Source organism: Bos mutus, chromosome 1 (genome assembly GCF_027580195.1).
Source record: "Bos mutus isolate GX-2022 chromosome 1, NWIPB_WYAK_1.1, whole genome shotgun sequence".
NCBI lineage: Eukaryota > Metazoa > Chordata > Mammalia > Artiodactyla > Bovidae > Bos > Bos mutus.
Window position 1 is genome coordinate 37,312,484 of NC_091617.1, and position 21,280 is coordinate 37,333,763.

The following is a 21,280-nucleotide window of genomic DNA, read 5'->3' on the forward strand; positions in this document are numbered from 1 at the left end:
TCAGAAATCTTGATTTACCATAACAATTACATATTGTTGGTATACCTTGTTTACATAGATTTCTATGGAAAGCCACTACCTCCCGTGGCTGTGCGACAGAGACCTAACAGTGATGCTCACGATGTCATCTTATAACCAAGTCATATGGATGTGCTCTCTTTACATCAGCAAGATGAACTGGAGGACCTTCTTTCTCAATAGAGGAAAACCTTGAATGTCGATGACTGGGGCAAGATAACCATAGCAATATCAGTGAGCCAAAGACCTGACTGTTCTGATAATTAATTGCTTATCCATGGCTTTCATGGTTTTAAAAAAAAAAAAAAAAAGACCAGCAAATGGGATGAGCATTTGGAACAAGTTAGCAAGAGTTAGTGTTGACTCTGGTTTATACATCCTCACTCATGGGTGTATTCCTGAAGGAAAACCTGTTCAAAAAGAGCCAATGGACTCTGTATACTTCCTTTACTATTTAATAGTCTTTATTTCTTTATTTTAAATGTTTGTAAGATATATGTGCATGGAAAGGGGATTCTTGGGAATTTATAACCTCAATTTTTAACTTTTTATATTTTTCTAAAATTTTGTTTAAGGATTTTAATTACTATGATATTGACTGTGCACTTTTCTATAGATACTTTGTTTCAACTGTGTCTGGAAAATGGAATAGATTTACTTGACAGACATGAACTATACAAAGGAGATATATTTATATGGTTTGAAGTATGTTTTATAATAGTATTGTTCTTTAGTTATACATCTTAATTTGACCTTAAGATATTTTTAAAATAGATTCTCACATTTTACCAAATTATATTATTTGAAAGCACTAATTAATTGAATGTTTGTTGCTGTTTGTTTTCTTTGATGACATTCCCAATAAATGAAAGACACTTGCAATTCCTTTTGACTTAAATGTTTTTTAAGTTAGTAGAAATGTTTTATGAGATACTATTAAAAGTCCCAGTAAACCCCTCTTTCAAAGGTTAGATCTTTTCAGAAATCAAAGTACTCCTTCTCACTCTCTTGTCTGTCAGAAGTTTCAGTAACTCTTGTAGGTTATTCTACCTCTTTTGTGCCTTGAAATTAAAGGCAAAAAGACTGAGAAAGCTACTGTAGTCCAAAACTTTATTTTATAAGTGGGAAATGCTTGGGTACTACCAAAATAAGAATAAAATGTTAGTTTAAATTACATTTATAAAGAAACAATTCCAAAATAATTAATTTAAAATAATAGTACTTCCCTTGCACTGAAGAATGGCATCTATATATTCTGTCTTCCACCTGGCATTTAGAGAAACTCTTAGATACATATTTTGAATAATAGATTAAAATGTTTAATTAAAAACATCCATATACATCAAGGTGAAAATACAGAAATCACCTTGTTAAAATTGGTAAGTCAGTTTGGCAACTTGTACTGATAACATATATATATATATACTGATATCTGACAATAACACGATTAAGTATGTCTAAGGCAATTTAATTAATTAAAAATTTTCATTTTGAGCATCATATACAATTTTTTGGAGTTTTGTACATGGAACTTACCTAGCACACTGAGTAGAAAGCATTCTATTTCAGATACAAAATTCATAACAAATTTGATAGGTGACTGAAGTGTAAGGAAAAGTAACACAAGAAGACAGAATGTACATTTTGTATTGGCATTAGAGAAAAAACTGGCTTGTATATCTTCTTGGTTCCTTGTTGTAAAATTTATATTAGTTCATTTTTTAAAACCTGAACTCATACTTTTGCATTTTTACTATTCATCTTGTTTGGGAATACATATATCTTTAAAATTTTTGTACCGCTCCTACCAGTGATTAGTGTACAATAATTACTGAGTTCATTTAATAAAATCATTTTTAAGATTTTGAAATTAAATATATGGTAAAATAGAATGTTTTATATATCTCAAAAATTAATATGTATTCTTAACACATTCTAAAAATATTTTTAGTTTTGTAAATCCACGTGGCTTTTAACAAGTAAAATGCCTATTTTGTTATATGCTGCCTTTTCATTCTTAATCACTATGAATTATGACATTTTCACACAATAAAAATAGCTTGTATCAGTACATTGTTATGTTTTTCATTCGAGAAACTTAAATGATTACTTTTTGGTAATAAAGGATTTTTTAAAATATGATTGTTGATATTTTAAGTTGAGAAATTAAAATAATACATTTTTGTTGTTTTTCGTTAAAAACTTTTTCCTCTGCATACATTTTTATATATGTGAAACAAACATTATTTTAAAGACTGAAAAACAAGATCGTATTGCCTTATGATTCTAGATGACTCATATTTCAAGATCTGTCTCTTGAGATAAAACTATTATCCAAAAGATACAGCTTCACTTATTTGGAGGATAATTCTGTATACCTTTATGTGTAAAATATGTAACATATATACAATTTTGTATGTCATCACTATGAGTATAAAATAGTTTTTTATACTATTTCTAGAAACAACAGTAGAAAGAAATGTTGAAAAATTCTAAACTATTTTAGCTATTGTTTGTGTTTTCCTCAGTTTTTCAAACTAGGTTTTTTTAACTTGTCTTTTATAATGGAGGAAGCAAATTCATAATTTTGTAAAAATTAAATGCCATGTTTTCTGCAGGTTTAAGATTAAATGCTTTTTAAGTGCCAAATTATGGAATAGAATTCACCTAATTTGTAAACATTGCACACAGCCATGAAATTAAAAGATGCTTTTAATTAAAAGATGCTCCTTGGGAGAAAAGCTATGACAAACCTAGACAGCACATTAAAAAGTAGAGACATTACTTTGCCAACAAAGGTCCATCCAGTCAAAGCTATAGTTTTTCCAGTAGTCATGTATGGATGTGAAAGTTGAACTATCAAGAAAGCTGAGCGCCGAAGGATTTATGCTTTTGAACTGAGGTGTTGGCGAAGACTCTTGAGAGTCCCGTGGACTGCAAGGAGATCCAGCCAGTCCATCCTAAAGGAAATCAGTCCTGAATATTCATTGGAAGGACTGATGATGAAGCTGAAGCTCCAATATTTTGGCCACCTGATGCGAAGAGCTGACTCATTAGAAAAGACCCTGATGCTGGGAATGATTGAAGGCAGGAAGAGAAGGGAACAACAACCCAGGATGAGATGGTTGGATGGCATTACTCGCTCAATGGACATGAGTTTGACAAGTTCCAGGAATTGGTGATGGGTAGGGAAACCTGGCCGGAGAAGGCGATGGCACCCCACTCCAGTACTCTTACCTGGAAAATCCCATGGATGGAGGAGCCTGGTAGGCTGCAGTCCATGGGGACGCGAAGAGTCGGACATGACTGAGCAACTTCACTTTGACTTTTCACTCTCATGCATTGGAGAAGGAAATGGCAACCCACTCCAGTGTTCTTGCCTGGAGAATCCCAGGGATGGGGGAGCCTGGTGGGCTGCCATCTATGGGGTCGCACAGAGTCGGACATGACTGAAGTGATGCAGCAGCAGCAGCAGGGAAGCCTGGCATGCTGTAGTCTATGGGGTCGCAAAACAGAGCAACTGAACTGAATTTGTAAAACTTCCTGTGAATAGTTGAGACTCATTCAGCATTAGAATATGCCACTATGTTTGAGGCTGATCTCTTACTTAGTATTCTTTTACTATGGCAGTATTTTATTTGCTACTTGGTTCTATTTGCTATGCTTTTTGTATTACTCAGTTTCTCCCATTAAAGAAGTACTACTCCTGCAGATGGCAAAAGCTTATAAAAAATGACACTGCCTATGTAAATAAAGCTGTAGGTTATATATTTTGTTATCCTTGGCTCTGCCACTTAAATTTTTCTCTAATTGAAGTATACTTTGCAGTTGAGATTCTGCTAATACCCTCTAGTTTATCAAGAAATACATTCCAGTGTATCCAAAAAATAAATCCATATATTTCAAAGCTTACGTTAAAAATGCTTTAAATTATCAAAATAGTAATAATCCGTTGTCTTTGTGGAAACACAATAGAAGTCTTTTTTTTTAAACAGTAAATCAGAAATGAATTTTTTGTATTGAATGGGAGTTTATGTTAAAGGGAAAATACGAAGAAAATCACTTGTCAGGTTACAGCAGGAGTTGTGAATTCCTTTTGCCTGTTGATGAGAAAACAGTATGTCCTGGGTAAATGAAACCGTGATCTCCAAATTTTATACATCGTTTTTCAGTAAACACTTTTGGTATACATTAAATATAAAGTTACTGTGTTAGTTTGCTAGGACTGCCAAAACAAAGAGTACCACAGACTGGGTGACTTAAACAATAGACATTTATTTTCTCATAGCTCTGAAGACTGGAAGTCCAAGATCAAGATGCTGGCAACTGTGTCTGAAACCTTTCTCGTTGGCTTACGGGTGGCCTCCTCCTCCCTGTTGTCGTCACATGGTCTTTTCTCTGTGTGCATTTGCTGTTAGTGTCTCAGTGTACCCAAATTTCCTCTTTTATAAGGACCCCAATCAATTAGATTAGGACCCATCCTAAAGGACTCCCTTTAACTTAATGACTTCTGAAAAGGCCCGATTTCCAAATAGTCACATTCTGAGGTAATGGATGGGAGAAGGCAAGGGAGGGGAGAGTTAGGGCTTCAACATAATGAATTTTCAGGGGAAAAGTTTCAGCCCTTCATTAATATACATATTCTCCTGTATTTTGTATATATGCCTTCCTAACTTTTTTTTTAAAGATTAGAAAAAAAGTTAAATACCAGTTACTACATTCACTTCCCAGCTCCAGAGGATTATTGTCAGCTGTAGTTTGTAGACACCACTTTGGAGGGCTGTTATTAAAAAAGTGAGAGCCTCAGCTGACTACTAAAGTGATGTCCAAGATTTCCTCACCTGTAACTATACTTTGTTCTCTGCTTTGATGGTAAATTTCTTTGTTGTGTTTTTCTGCCATTCAATTTAAGAAGCTAACACTCTCTTGATATCAGATTGTTTTACTTACAAACCCCGTCTTTACCTTTTTGATGCATAAACCTAAACATGAAGTACTTTCAGAGATATTTTATATAATTATGAAAATTCATAGTTTATTCTGAAACACTTCTTAAATGACCTCACAATAAAATTGCATAAGTATGTAGAAATTATTTTCCTGTATAGCAGTAAGTCTTTATATTCTTAAGCTGCCTCAGTCTTTATCATAACAATTTAAAAACCCAAGTACAATTTCTGGTGTTTGTGTCAGCTTAATTTCTTATGTTTGCAAAAACAAGTCTGCTTCTAATAGTTTCTGTTCTTAAAACTAAGTGCAGAACTTTGTTTATTCTCCAGTAGCTATTTGGTGTCAGGTAAGGGAAATCCATTAATATTCTTATGATACTGATATTGATTCTAATAGATTAGCAGGTTAAATGAGAAAGGTCAAACTAAAGAAAAAGGAGAAAGAAACTGAAGCAGCTCCCCTCTGTGAGAAGAAATTTCCAAGCAGTGGTATCAGTTACAAACAATTGCATACAAATTTAAAATATTTTCATGTTTAAAATCATGATTTTAAGAAAAATTGGAAAAGTACTTGAAAATGTGATATGGTTAATAGCTCTAATATAAAGGTAAACATAAATAGCACTAAGACAGCTCCAGATAAATGGATATGAGTGGGTAATTTACAACAGAAATATAGTACTAAGATTTGAAGATCTACCAGACTAAGGACATAATTGAAAAATACAAGATTATCAGACATGCAAAGATCATGAAAAAAAAAGTCTATCAATAAGATAGTAAGTATGTTAACCTACATACTTTCAAATACTATGGAACTTCTAGAAATTATGTACTGTATGTGAAGAATTTTTAATAAAATGCTTGTAAAAACAGGATACAATTTTACATAGTTTTAGCAAACTTGAAAATGCATAAAATTAGAGAAACACACCAAAATGTTAATAGTGATTATCTCTAGTGGCATTATTCCATGATTTTCACTCACAGGCTTAAAAGTTTTTTTTTCTTCAATTAAAATCAGAAAACAATTATGCTAAAGAAGAAGTTACAAAACAATATAATAACTAATATGACCTCTTTCCAAGCATAACATATTCCCTTTCCCTTAAAGAAAAATAGTATATATGATTTTTACCTTAAGTTTTTTTATATGTCTACATTGCAGTTATATTACTACCACATTGATTCATTAAATGCAACCATCTGTAAGAAGTACAGAAAAAAATAAACTATATGAAATCTCTTAGAGGCTTAAAGGCAAACTAATGACTTAAACTTTCAACAAAATGATGCATTTAATCATCTTAATACTGTACTTTTTTTACACCGAATCTAAATTCATTTTTAGATTATTGCATAACTTGTTTAAATAAATATATTAAGCATCAGATCACAATAGAGGTAATGAAATTTATCTTTTTATATGGTCTTAAGATTTGCACTTAGAGTATATACTTACACTGATATTTTGAGCATCAAGGGTCTCAAAATGATGATGCTCATTAAATATTAGGCACTACCTTAGCACTGACTTTCTCTGATAAACTGCTAATTGAAATTACAAGGAAACAACGGAAGAGTAACACTAAAAGAGCAAATAAATTGCTATTCCTTTCAGAATGGGTGTGAACCTTTCCAGACAACCAGTAACAGTTTCCCTAGTAAAAGTGAGTGAGGAGGTTCATTTTTTAGGGTGTTAGAATGTAAGGTCATTTTGTTAGCATTTGGTATCAAAACTTGATGATCACTAAGATCAAGATAGTGAATATAATACACAGTAGCAGCTAACATTTGGATGTGAACTGTTTCTTAATCTCTATGCTAAACGTTTTAACTGTGTATTTAAATCAATTTAATCCTTTATCTCTCCCCGAGAGAGATTATTCCACTGAGCTATCTCTAGGAAACACGTGACAATTTTTTTCATCATATCTGTCCTTTTATCTTGAGTCCTGAATATCTGGGCTAATGGGAATCTTCAGATTTGATATATTAGCAGTAACTATCTTCGCCTCTGAGAACATCTTAAAACAACGATCATACAAGCTGACTCATTAGAAAAGACACCTGATTCTGGGAAAGATTAAAGGTAGCAGAAGAAGGGGACAACAGAGGACGAGATGGTTAGGTTAGATGGCATCACCGATTCAACGGACATGAGTTTGAGTGAACTCCTGATGGCTCAAAGGTTAAACCATCTGCCCGCAATGCGGGAGACCTGGTTCAATCCCTGGGTTGGGAAGATCCCCTGGAGAAGGAAATGGCAACCCACTCCAGTATTCTTGCCTGGAAAATCCCATGGACGGAGGAGCCTGGTGGGCTACAGTTCACGGGGTAGCAAAGAGTCGGACACGGCTGAGCGACTTCACTTTCACTTTCTGGAGTTGGTGATGGGACAGGGAAGCCTGGCGAGCTGCAGTCCGTGGGGTCGCAGAGTCAGACACGACTGTGTGGTTGAACAACAACAGTGACAAACACTTCCATTCTTTTTCTGAACTTCAAATACAGGGCAGAAAGAAATTTTTCAGAGTGAGGCATGGTTTCTGAAGACCCTCTGCCCAAGGCTCCGCCCAGGGGCTCCGGCCACGCCCCCGGAGTAGGTAGGCACTGCCTCCTCTTGTCAGGTGGCTCAGATGGTAAAGTGTCTGCCTGCAATGAGGGAGACCGGGGTTCGATCCTTGGGTCAGGATGATTCCCTGGAGAAGGAAATGGCAACCCACTCCAGTACTCTTGCCTGGAAATTCCATGGACGGAGGAGCCTGGTAGGCTCCAGTCCATGGGGTCACAAAGAGTCAGACACGACTGAGTGACTTCACTTTCACTTGCTCTTGCCTCTCGCGGGACAGTGTTAGTTGCTCAGTCTTGTCCAACTCTTTGTGACCCCATGGACTATAGCCTGCCAGGCTTCTCTGTCCATAGAATTCACCAAGCAAGATTACTGGAGTGGGTTGCCATTCCCTTTTCCAGGGGATCCTCCCGACCCAGGGATTGAATCACACATTCCGCACTGCACGCAGAGTCTACCTACCTTCTGAGCCACCAGGTAAAGACTCGCGGGACCTGGATCCTTTAAAAGGCGAGATTCCGTAACTCGGGCAAAGCAGAATCTCGCGAGAAGTTGAACCGGAAACGTGAGGGATGCGAGAGAATTCCGGCGAAAATCGTAAGATGGGCTGTTCATTTGTTCCCGGCAAGCTTTAGATACCCGGTGGAATTGATTTTCTTGTTTGATCTCTCCTGACGGGATGGTGTTGACCTTGGTGAGGGCTGGGACCCAGCCGCGGGCCTGAGCCAGAAGCATTACCGACCGATGACGTTGCGAGGGAGGGGGCTGGGATGCGGGGAACTTGGTGATCTCAGGCTTTCTTCAGCTTCAGTCCAAAGCCCTAGAATAATGCTGAGTGTTTTGACCCTCGCTCTTGAGCGTTTTCTGTTTTCTCCCGACTCACCTCCGCCGCAGATAACCAGTCTGCACTGTAGCCTGCAGGCTTTAATATCCTTTCAACTTTGAGGGGAATGCAGGCTCTTGGAAGGCTGAAACTGTCCTTGTCCCCGTGTTATCGTGGGAGATTAGAAGAATTTCTGTTACATAATTGACCTTCGATAAACTCTGAATTAGTAAATTAAATAAAACAGCGAAGTTTCCACAGGAAACTCACTTTTCTTCTAAATGCACTTTATTTTGGAATAATTTTACATTTACAAAAATATTATAAGATGATACATGCTTTTTCCTGAGTTCCCCTGATGTTAACATCTAGAGTGGCTTATTTAGATTAATTTTGTTCCTTTGACACACATTCCTATGTTAGCACCACAATTCCACTTCACCTTTTGCCTTACATTTGAGCAATAATCATTTGGAGAAACGTTTTTCATAAGTAGATAGAGTATGATAATATAGTTTTATTACGTGTGAGGTATAGCTCCTATCTTAAGAACTGGTAAGTATCTGGGGGAAAAAAGGTGTTATCTTAAGAAAAAAGACTGTGCTAGTAATGTTGAAATTCAATAAATTTGTAATAGAGTGTGTCAGCAAACTTTTCTTATCATCATAGCTGAAAGCAAAACCAGAAAGGAAGCTTGCAAAACAGATTTGCAAAGTTGTATTGGATCATTTTGAAAAGCAGTATTCCAAAGAACTTGGAGATGCATGGAATACAGTAAGGTTAGTATAATTCATCTTTTGATGCTTTATGAAAGAACAAGAAACAAACCCTTCTGGGATAGGGGTACTGTGAAGATAAAAGAGTTTAAACCTGGCTACCATTTCTTGCTGTAGCTTCAGAAGAGAAGGAGGAGGAGGAAATAGCTTGAATCATAGGAAGATGGAAAGGGGAGAAAGAAAACTTTGTAGTCATAATTTTGTTATAAGCAAAAACTGTTATACCTTGCCCTGATTAATTGCTTTAATCTTTGAAACAGAACTGCCCACCAGTCTTGACAAAATTAATTATACTGTAACAGAAAAGTTTTTAAACTTCTGAGGATATTTGACTAGTTTCTGAAAATTCAGGAGATAGCGCGACAAATCTTTAAAGCCATCACTGCTTTATCTTGGCTAAAGTCACTGTCTGGTGATCATGTTTCTTCTGTTTGTCTTTAGCTTTATGTGTTTTGAACATACATGCCTATGCACGCACACACACAAATTATTTAAATGTTTTATAGAAAACAGAAATGAGAAATAATTTAATGCATAGACACGAGAGAAGTTTGATTTGTATGTTCAGTGAGTTTTGCATTTGGTCAGTATGTTACTCTTACGGGTTCTTTACATTGAGTGTCTGATGCACTATACCATACCCTGTGAAACACAGTAAGACAGTCCCCGTGTCCAGTTTTCTGACAGTCTGATATTCATAGGAGAGAAGGAGCATGATTAAAACTATATAAGCTGCTAATTCCATAAGTATCCCAATAGAAGTAGGCAGGAGTACCTAGTCCCATGTAACAAGGCCTGATGGTGACAGCAAAGACCTAAGGAGAAGCCAGGTCTTAGTAATTTGACAAAGTATGAGATGGTTCTGAAGTAATTTTAGACAAACTGTTTTAGAAACTTGTAAATACTGTAGCTTGAAAATGTAGTTTATAGTTGGAGATTTATTTCAAAACTAGAGTTTTTACATGAGTGTCCTCTGTCACAGAGAAGAAAAGAGGGATGAATAGTGAAGTGTCTAATTAATTCATGAGGTTTTCAGTATGCAGAGTTAAATCAGATAGAAGAATAACCAGATAGCCAGACATCTACAGTATGCTTATTATGTGCCAGGCAATAGTGCCTTTATTTGATGCTTGGAAGAAAGCTCTCAGGTTTCCTACTTTTCACGTAAGGGAACTGCACACAGTTTAAGTATTAAAATTTGCCCAGGTTCACTCAGCTACTAAGTGACAGAACTAGAGTTTGTGTGCCTCTCTGGTTCACAAACTCCTCACTCCTATTCTATATGCCTCTCATACCTCGGATGTAATTAGGCATAAATGGATGATATAAAAAAAATTTCAAGAGGTGTATTGTCTTCAGACTTAACAGTAATCTGGCTACTCAGACCCTGTAATGAGTAATTTTTATATTTAATGTGCACAGACAGATTTATAAATTATTATTTGACCCTAACCAAAATGAGCAGTGAACCTCAAATCCATTTGATTAGCCATGCCTTCTGCTTCATCTACCTTTTTGTTGGGTTTTCATGGTAATTTAAGTTTTGCATAAACATGTGCTAAATTTGCCGTAAGCAAAATAAAGGCTTTCTCTGCTTAGAAAGTAGCCTGAGCATGGAGCATGGCATGGAGAAATAAGAACAAGTGTTTTTGTTTTTTAGCTATTTATTTCCAAGACATAATATTGTGCTTGCAGAGTCTATGTACTTCCAGGGGAAGGAGAGTGGGTTCTTGTGCTATCTAGAAAGCTAATAATTTGCTCAGTATTTTTAGTTATAGTAGTGGGGAAGATTTAGTGTTTAATTTTATTGCTCTGCAAAGATCTTTCTTGCCGTCATCCTTTGAACAGCCCTTTGAAGTTGAATTTACCCTGATTCAATTTTTGCCTTGTTACCTACGTGCTTTTCAGGTGAGCCCATTCATGTCATGACATGTCATGTCAGTATGCTGTCCAGAGAAGGCAATGGCACCCCACTCCAGTACTCTTGCCTGGATAATCCCATGGACGGAGGAGCCTGGTAGGCTACAGTCCATGGGGTCGGGAAGAGTCAGACACGACTGAGCGACTTCACTTTCACTTTTCACTTTCATGCATTGGAGAAGGAAATGGCAACCCACTCCAGTTTTCTTGCCTGGAGAATCCCAGGGATGGCGGAGCCTGGTGGGCTGCCGTCTATGGGGTCGCACAGAGTCGGACACGACTGAAGCGCCTTAGCAGCAGCAGCAGCAGCAGCAGTGTGCGGTCATCTCCTGTGCTGCAGCCCTTCCATGAGAGGAAAGCAGGAAACAATGTCAGGAAAGAGTAGGAGACAATCAGCTTGTTATTAAAATCTCTGACGACTGAAAGGAAAATGGCTCAAGAACGTATCTTGACGCACTTCTGTGAACTGATTATTTCTGGATTTCTAAACCAGACTTTTAAAATGATTGTATGAGCGCTCTCTAGTGGGCAATAATAGCAATAAAACAAAAGAGATTTCTTTATTTTAACCATAAACTCTTTTTGTGGGTTCTATAATCTGTGCAGTTACACAGAACTAAGCAATGGTACTTAGCAATGTCTAGATAAGATAATTTTTTATCCTCATCATTAGATAGAAAGAATCGAGAATAGAATAGTAGAGAAATCAGAAAAGTTGAAAATCATGTTATGTAACAGACTTTGTCCAAATAATATGCAATTTTCAAGGGATATGTGAGCACAGACAGGCAAGTTATCATAATCGACTTCCAGATGCTCAGCTTTCATATATGCTCTCTCAGAAGATTACTCTGCTTCCCTTGATTAAGGGGGTGCTTATTCCTCTTTCCCAACCTGCCCTTCTACAGTTGTCTTTGTCCCGCTTTACAAAAAAGGTCTCACTTTCACTCTCCTGACTCTTCCACATTGCATTCCCTCCAGGGTGTCAAAAATCCCTCTACAAGAAACTATGGGACTGCTAGTGTAAATGACTACTACCAGATTCTTTGACAGGTCAGATGGTCTTCAAGTTTTGCTTTCAGCAAAAGTAAAGGACTTGCAATTGAGCTGTTAGCTAACAAATCATTTAAAATATTTCTGAAGATATATAATTTAGTGATTGGAGACCATAACAAAGTATTTTAACAAAAGGGTGACATTGCTTTAACAAAATGTATTTTAATTCTCATCTACTTATTTAAGTGAAGGTTTTTCTTACCCCTTCTAAAAACATAAAATCGGAATTGATGTTGAACCCTGGTCATTATTTGTTGTTGTTATTTAGTCACTCAGTTGTGTCCCGACTCTTTTGAGATCCCTAAACTGCAGCCACCAGGCTTCTCTGTCCGTGGGATTTTTCCAGTCCAGAGTATTGGAGTGGATTGCCATTTCCTTTTCAAGGGGATCCTCCTGAACCAGGGATTGAACCCACATCTCCTGTATTGCAGGCAGATTCTTTACCACTGAGCCACCACAGAAATTGATGTTGAACCCTGATCATTATAGCACTAGGTAATATTCATTCCTGGATGCATCTAATTTCATTAAGGAAGCCATTTCCTATGAATTTTTTCTTTTTATGTTTAGAAGGAAAGTGAAAGTTGCTCAGTTGTGGCCAACTCTTTGCAACCCCATGGGCTACATAGTCTATGGAATTCTCCAGGCCAAAATACTGGAGTGGGTAGCTTTTCCCTTCTCTAGGGAATCTTCCCAACCCAGGAACTAAATCCAGGTTTCCTTCATTGCAGGCATATTCTTTACCAGTTGACACAGGGAACCCCATTTTTATGTATAGATAATTATCAAATGTATAAGTTATTTTGGTCAATTTTGTACTAATAATTTTATTGATAACTACTCTGGAAGCTATTTTAACACTTAGAACTTTAAGGCTACAATGAAAACAAATTTAGTATATGCATGCACATGTGTCTGTGAGTGTGTATGTGTGAGAGAGAAATATAGGGTGATAAAGATTAAAAGCACAAAATTATATTAGGACTTAAAGTTATAAAAGTTATATGGGGAAATATAAAGAAAAGGGAAAGGAAGTGTACAATTTCCACCTGTTCAAGAAGAGTCAGTCCATGAATTTTTAAATAGACAGTGATGGGTTTTAAAATCACTCTGGTATTTAGTTTCCACAGGATAGATTTTAAAAAGTAGTGTAATTTATATTTTAAAATGTCAATTTTTACAGTATACTGGAAGTTATATTCTTAAACATACGGTGAAGATTTTGATATCAACTTAAAATGTTGCAGAGGGTACAGAGTTTTTTTTCCAAAATGATGTCAGTGAATATGCTAGCAAAACATTTGCAGGTCACTGATCTTCTAGGTCCCAGTTCTGCTGATTGCTGGTGTACTTGAACTTCTGGCTTGGAGACCAGTAAGTGAAGCAGCTTCAGAATCTTGAGAGGAGGCCCGAAATACAGCATCTGGCCAGTGTTTTCTTAAGTCTTCTAGTATATGCTCCCTCCACTGTCTGCTGAGCTACTTGCCCATCTGTCAGAGCTTTCAAAATTAGTAGGCTCCGGGGCATCATCCCACCAGTGCAGGCACTGGAGTGCCAGGGAGAGCTGAGATTTACATTAATACACAGCTTTGCTTTCTCAGGGCTGCTCAGTGCCACCCTGAGCAACCTTAGCAGTCCCATCATTGAATTGATCCTATTGTAGCTGCTCCTCAAGGGCCACTTAAGTCTGGCTGTTCCATTGTTAAGAGACAATAGGCTGCTTCCGAAAAGCAGGGCCTCTGGCATTAGGCGAGGTTTGGAGAAGAACTTCTCTTCCTCTTCCTGTCCGGTAGCACTTGTGCTACTGTACTACGGTCTCACACTCCTACTGGACTTTAAAGCCAGTGGCTTTTTGAATCAAAGACTTCTGCTTCAGTAGTGATGTGACCTTGGAAGTTGCCAAATCTCTGAAAACCTCGGTTAGCCTGCCCTCTAAAATAAGCATAATAGTTGCCCCTCACAAAAAAGCACATAGTAAGCATCTGGTCAGTGATCTTTATTATTATTAATATTGTCAGGGTGAGGTGGAGCTAGTGGATTGGATGGTAGGTAGAAAGGCTTCTCTGGAGAGAGAAGGCCTAATAGCAAATAGGAGAGTTAGCCAGGCTGCAGGTTGGTGAGAGAGGAAAGGTCATTTTAGTGCAGAGGGGCCAGTTAATGCTAAGATTGTTAAAGGCTAAAGAAAACTTGCTCCAGGAAATTCAGGTAGTTCAGTTGGCTGGGTACAGATTAGGAGGGATCAGAAAATTGGTTTTTTCTGAACAAGGGCTTATTTTATCTGGTTGTTAGAGAATGAGATAGGATTAATTTCTGAAGATTCCTGCCACATCCTGCTGTAAGTATATGTTTTTAAATCTAATGAGGCTGTCCCCTCTTAGAGTCTTTCAATGATTTCTCATCTATAGGAATTTAAAATTTATAAGATAAAATTTTAAAACTTGATAATCTTAGACTTGTCCCATGTAATCTTCTGCTATACTGGACTACTTTTAATTCCCCAGATGAACTGTTCTCCATCATACCTTGGTACCTGTACATACGCTGTGGTGTTTGCCTTGGAACTTGTGTTCTCTTTTCATCCTGCGGCTAATTGCTCGTCCTTCAAGATTTAGCATATTGGATAGTGTACAAGAATCTATAGTGTTCCTGAACTGAAGTCCTTGCATACAATAAGGTTAAATAAAATATGCAAGATTAATAACCTTTGCTAAGGGATCTGAAAGAAAATGTGAATAAATGGAGAAACATATTGTGATGAAAGTTAGAAAGAGTGAATACAATAAAGATGTTAATTCTCCCCAAATTTAGTACATTTAATATAATCCTAGTCAAAGCTTATATCTGTCTAAATCAGTTCAGTTCAGTCCCTCAGTCGTGTCCAACTCTTTGTGACCCCATGGACTGACTGCCGCATGCCAAGCCTCCCTGTCCATCACCAACTCCCGGAGTTTATTCAAACTCATGGTCATCGAGTTGGTGATGCCATCAACCATCTCATCCTGTGTGTCATCCCCTTCTCCTCCTGCCTTGAATCTTTCCCAGCATCAGGGTCTTTTCAAATGAGTCAGTTCTTTGCATCAGGTGTCCAAAGTATTGGAGTTTCAGCTTCAGCATCAGTCCTTCCAATGAATATTCAGGACTGATTTCCTTTAGGATGGACTGGTTTGATCGCCTTGCTGCCAGAGATCTAACCAGTCCATCCTAAAGGAAATCTGCTAAATATATCTTTACAAATATTTTATGAAATTTTTTTAACCAACTGCTTTTCATGTTAATCTGAAATAATAAACTTTCTAAAAGAGCTTTGGAAATTATGAAGAAAAAATTAGATTTTTCCCTGCCAGATGTTAACCAATTGGAAGTATTTAAAGCCAGTTGTAAGTGTGTAAAGCCAATTAAAAGTGCCCTGCCAAGATGTTAACCAATTGGATGTGTGTAAAGCCATTTGTTGGCTAAGGGATGGACACATGATGTAAACCAAGCCTCTCCAGTCTGTATTATTAAATAATGCTTCTGAGCATTATTTCCCTGTTATTACATGACTCAAAACTCTGGATCAATATTCAGCCAGTTTGGAGAGTATAATTAGGATGAACTGACATAAGGTTACAACAATAGATTTCCTTTTAGGGTCCATTTTAATTCAGTGGTTCCCAAAGTGTGGTCTGTGGATCAGCATCATTAGTATCACCTAAGGACTTACTAGAACTACAACAGAAAACCCCAGGTGGGGCCCAGCAATCTCTTACAGCCACTTGATGCACGTTAAAGTTTATGAAGCATGTTTTTAAAGAAAGAGATTGTCATCCTCCGGTAAAGCTGAAATGCTGGGCTTCTGTGATGCACTGTCATAGTAAGAGGAAGTGATAAGAGAAAGCAATTTCACATATTAGCCTCAATTGAAATTCACATGGCCCTCTAAGAGTCGCAGGTGTTACATTTCAATCCAGCCATTCCTCACATAGGCAACACCAGGGTGAGTAGCAGCTGGAATTTATTTAATTGACCATGGTTAATGAGGCTCCCAAATAACTCAGCTAGAAAGGTCAGCTCGTAAATAAATATTTCCTGCTGTATCATTTGTCAGTTGATGTGAGCTTGTGATTGTCAAGAGATCTAACTGTTGGACCGAATAAAAAATTAGGATGGTACATCTGCTGGGGAGGTGGGGGCATGGAAAACCTGCACCATCGGTCCATAAGTGATTTTTAAACCATCCTTGGTTTTGTATCCTCTGAGCCACTGATCGCCTCATTAACTCTTTTACTGTAGTGTTCACTGTAGTTAGCTTTCCATACTTTTATCTTCATCAGAGGAAAACTTGAATACTTACTCTTTTGAACAGCCTTTAATGATAGTACTTTTCCCTTTAAAATTAAGACTTGAGTTTTAAATTTTTTCTTAAGAAAAACACTTCTTTATGCAAAGAGTGATAGACTAAAATCTTATTTTGATGGATTTTGAAGTATGCTAAAGAGAGGTATGCCAATGACACCACCCTTATGGCAGAAAGTGAAGAGGAACTAAAAAGCTTCTTGATGAAAGTAAAAGAGGAGAGTGAAAAAGTTGGCTTAAAGCTCAACATTCAGAAAACTAAGATCATGGCATCTGGTCCCATCACTTCATGGGAAATAGCTGGGGAAACAGACTTTATTTTTTGGGGCTCCAAAATCACTGCAGATGGTGATTGCAGCCATGAAATTAAAAGACACTTACTCCTTGTAGGGAAAGTTATGACCAACGTAGATAGCATATTCAAAAGCAGAGACATTACTTTGCCAACAAAGGTCTGTCTGGTCAAGGCTATGGTTTTTCCAGTGGTCATGTATGGATGTGAGAGTTGGACTGTGAAGAAAGCTAAGAAAGCCGAGTGCTGAAGAATTGATGCTTTTGAACTGCGGTGTTGGAGAAGACTTGAGAGTCCCTTGGACTGCAAGGAGGTCCAACCAGTCCATCCTAAAGGAGATCAGTCCTGGGTGTTCATTGGAAGGACTGATGCTAAAGCTGAAGCTCCAGTACTTTGGCCACCTCATGTGAAGAGTTGATTCATTGGAAAAGATTCTGATGCTGGGAGGGATTGGGGGCAGGAGGAGAAGGGGATGACAGAGGATGAGATGGCTGGATGGCATCACCGACTCGATGGACATGAGGTTGAGTAGACTCCAGGAGTTGGTGATGGACAGGGAGGCCTGGCATGCTGCGATTCATGGGGTCGCAGCGTCGGACATGACTGAGCGACTGAACTGAACTGAACTGAAAGACACGTCATGTTTTTTTCGCAAGATAATGTGCAGGGAGGGACGAGATTGAGAGGCAAGTGAGGCATTCCTCTTTGGTGCAGATTTTAAGGGGCCCCTAAAACTCAGGAACCAAGATAAATACTGTTTTAATGACCAAAACTGATACCAAAGAAAAATCCCACGATGAACAAAATATCAAAGTTTTAAGAATAGGATAAAAACAGTGCTGTGTTGAACCATTTGGGTGCCTGAGGCAAAGGAAAAAGTAATTCTCCTGGTTCTGAAAACCATAGGTAAATAAAGCGTAAGACTAGGACCTAGTTCCCTGACTTACTATAAAATTGTATTACCATCTATTATCTTAATACCCCTTTGTTTTTCTTTTTCTCCCTAGGGACATACTAACATCTCCATCTTGTTGGCAATATGCTGTTCTTCTTAACAGATTCAATTACCCTTTTGAACTGGAAAAGGATTTACATTTGAAGGGCTATCACTCACTCTTTCAAGGATCTTTACCCTACTATCCTAAATCAATGAAATGTTACCTTAGCAGAACTCCTCACAGAATGCCTTCAGAAAGACACCAAACTGGAAACCTAAAAAAATACTATCTCCTGAATGCTGCCTCCCTTCTCCCAGTACTGGCTCTGGAATTGAGGGATGGGGAGAAGGTTCTGGATCTGTGTGCTGCCCCTGGAGGCAAATCTCTAGCTCTGCTGCAGTGTGCTTATCCAGGTAATGTACTTTTCTCTCCATAACTGACAGCTTTTAAATATCCACATGTTACAGAATACTTTTAGAATATGTGGGGAGAAATGTAAGATTGACTTTTCAGACTTTGAAAGCCTAAAAACCAAGACACCAAGACAGTGTGGAGAAGAGTGGAAGTTTTACTGAGGAAACAGTGTAAATAACTTTTTTTCCCCCAGCTACTTTGTCCTTACAGGTAATTGGGAAACTACAACAAAACTACAGCATTTTGTGAACACAAATCTATCAGATAATATGAAACCTGATGAGCTAATAGCAAAGATTTTTAAAGTTTTATTGTTGCTTTTACACTTCAGAGTCTTGTATTGATGTCCTGGTATACGTTTATGCAACAAAAACATACACATTTAAACTCATTTTTTGTATTATTGGACCATAAGGTTCTAAGAGAGTTCTGTCCAATAGGAATATAACATGGAGTATATATATAATTTAATGTTTTTGAGCAATCTTATTAATATAAGAAGCAAGTAAAATTAATTTTGATAATACATTGTAACCTAACACATTCAAAATATTATTTGAACATGTAATCAGAATAGAAATTATCAATGAGATATTTACATTCTCTTTCTTACAGTCTTTGAAATGGTGTGCATTTTACACATAGGGTACATTTTAATTTGGATTAGTCACATTTCAAGTGCTCACAGCTTCACGTAGCAAGTGGGTATAGTATTGGATGGTGCAACTCTAAAGATTTTAAAAGTTCTTTTGAAATGACTTATCATTGCTATTAGTAGTACAAAAAGGATGAAATATATGTAATACACATTTTTATATATATTTGTTAAAAGTAATGCATTCATTTCAAATTCTTTTCTTAATGGGACAATGTGACTTTTAAACTATTACTTCAGATTTCCCTGGGTGAAAATTACTTATGGCAAGATGAGACGGGTTTCAGCCTCAATTCTATCTGGTTTTTGTTTGATAGTTTTGTTTTTATAAGTGCAAATGCTGTTCACAGAGATGAAAAGATGAAATGGTGAGAATTGTGTTATAGTAATCTCACTAGTTCTTTAAACTCCTGAATTATAACCCTAATCACATAGATCTCGTTCACTAAGCATTATTTTAATCATCTACTATATAAACACTCTATGTAAACCAATGTAAGAACTATGTAAACCTATGTAAGCACTAGGTCTGTTTTTGATTTTGAAGAAGGCAAACGATTGGAAACCAATTTTAAAAGACTGTGTTGCCTAATTAGAAGACTTATTCACTTTCTCAGCCAAAGCACTAGTGTGCTGAACTGCGTTTGTTTGGAGTGCTCTGGGGGGTTTCTGTGCCCTGGCCCAACTTGCTGTAATAAGATTCTGGATGGGTGGGGAGTGTGCTCCTTATTTATAAAGTTGGTGAAGAGCTAGGAGAAGCCTTGACCAGAGGTGTTCTCCTTTTTTAAGAAGCCTTGACCAGAGGTGTTCTCCTTTTTTAAGATCTGAAAATTGATTCCTTTGAAACTATCTAAGCCTGCTGCTGCTACTGCTGCTAAGTTGCTTCAGTCATGTCCGACTCTGTGCGACCCCATAGACGGCAGCACACCAGGCTCCACCATCCCTGGGATTCTCCAGGCAAGAACACTGGAGTGGGTTGCCATTTCCTTCTCCAATGCATGAAAGTGAAAAGTGAAAACGAAGTCGCTCAGTTGTGTCCGACTCTTAGCAACTCCATGGCCTGCAGCCTACCAGGCTCCTCCATCCATGGGATTTTCCAGGAAGAATACTGGAGGGGGTTGCCATTGCCTTCTCCAGAATATCATACTAAGGAATTTGAAATCTTAACAGTAATGAGGAACCACTGCAGACTTTAAAAAGGAGAATGACACGATCAGATTTACATTTCACATCAGATGTGGCTTTGGTGTAGGGAGTGAAGTAGTAGAGCTCATACCTGGAGGTGAGCAGGGCAGTCAGAAGAAGCCAGTTGCAGTGATTTAGGTGACAGTTGCCAGGGGTTCAGGTTAGGCTATTAAGATGCTTATCCCTTAAAAGTTGTTATGTATCCCCAGGACATGTATGTATGTATGTATGTATCCTAGTTTGAGAACTGCTAATATATATCTTCCTTTGACAGCATTCCTATTGAAATAGTTTATAAACATTTTTATGAGAACTCTGAATCCTATACTAGGCGTTGGTATAAGTATACCAGTTAAATGTATATTTTAGGTGTAAAAATACTGTGTGTTTTCAAATTGTGGTTAAAACTTATTGAAACTTGCTGTGTTTTGTTTTTGTTTTTTTTTGGTAAGAAATCACAACATAAGAGATTATTTTGTAAGTTTATTCTGTTATTTTTATAATTTGAGCTGAAAATGAAATTTTATGGAATTGTGTTATAAGGAGTATTTGCTACTACTTTTACCCTCTATTCTTTGATAGCATGCTTATTTTGTTTGTTACGTCAGTCTTAAATATAGAATTTTTAGTATTGTGAAAAATGGAAGAGAAATGCCAAATTTGGGTAGCATTTTGAAAAGAGGGCATTTTTATCCTAGATTATCCTCATTAGTAGGCTATAAATATTTAACATATTTATGGTAAAGAAATTCAGATTAAGAATCCAAAGGCAAATGGATATATTCTAGAAGTTTGAAGTATAGAAGAATCTTCCTGTTCTTACATCAAGGGCAATGAGTTACAGGCAGTAGTCCAAGTAAAGTAGCTTTTCATCTAAGAAGGGCTAATGATAATGGTTTACTAAGAAGTACAGATGTCTTCATGCTGATGCTCAAATCCCAAATTAGGTTAGCTACAGTGCTTGAATCTGGAATGCAGATGCCATGCTAAAAAAAAAGCTTTTATAAGCAAAACTTAAAATGATGGCTGCACTAAATGTGCATTTATCCTCTGAATTTCTTCAGATCAGTACTGGCCTTTATTCTGGGTCAGGAGGCTCACAGCTTTGAATAATTGAAAAGCTCATATTTTAGGATGATTAAAAAAAATTAGTCTACTCTTCTGGTCTAGCTGCTCCTACCTGTTAGCATGGTGAGGGACTGTCCATTGTTTTTTATTGTTCTGTTTTTGTCAGTGGAGGCTTTGTAATGTCCTGGTGTTCATAAAAAAAGAGGAAAAAAAAAAAAAAAAAAACTACCTTTGATTCTGAATAGGAAAGCATTAAGAAGTTAAGAATGACCCAGTTTGATA

The 21,280-nt window shown here is 37.2% G+C and overlaps 2 protein-coding genes and 1 long non-coding RNA gene across 8 annotated transcripts in view; 2 read left to right on the plus strand and 1 right to left on the minus strand.

Moving 5' to 3' along the window:
• The window catches only part of ARL13B (ARF like GTPase 13B), a 76,562-nt gene extending 74,553 nt beyond the window's left edge, over positions 1-2,009 (plus strand). For 4 of the 5 annotated variants that reach the window (XM_070367993.1, XM_005892970.3, XM_070368010.1 and 1 more), the window contains one exon: positions 59-2,003. In XM_070367993.1, the coding sequence (XP_070224094.1) occupies positions 59-135 (77 nt within the window). In that variant the 3' untranslated portion in view covers positions 136-2,003. Of the gene's footprint in view, positions 1-58 lie in introns of all 5 variants that reach the window. The other variant, XM_070367987.1, reaches the window with a different exon arrangement.
• A 216-nt stretch (positions 2,010-2,225) lies between these two features.
• LOC138987248 (uncharacterized) lies at positions 2,226-8,126 on the minus strand. Of its 2 annotated transcripts, none has more exons than XR_011463719.1 (3): positions 7,999-8,126; positions 7,257-7,619; positions 2,226-3,514 (listed from the first exon to the last, which is right to left on the minus strand). It is a non-coding gene; the product is annotated as an uncharacterized lncRNA (long non-coding RNA). The 2 variants fall into 2 exon arrangements; XR_011463717.1 differs by having other exon boundaries at positions 2,259-3,089; positions 3,256-7,619.
• NSUN3 (NOP2/Sun RNA methyltransferase 3) overlaps positions 8,006-21,280 on the plus strand; it is a 60,270-nt gene continuing 46,995 nt past the window's right edge. The window contains exons 1-3 of the mRNA XM_005892968.3: positions 8,006-8,230; positions 9,029-9,138; positions 17,746-18,089. Coding sequence (XP_005893030.1) covers positions 8,216-8,230; positions 9,029-9,138; positions 17,746-18,089 — 469 coding nt within the window. The 5' untranslated portion in view covers positions 8,006-8,215. The remainder of the gene's footprint in view (positions 8,231-9,028; positions 9,139-17,745; positions 18,090-21,280) is intronic.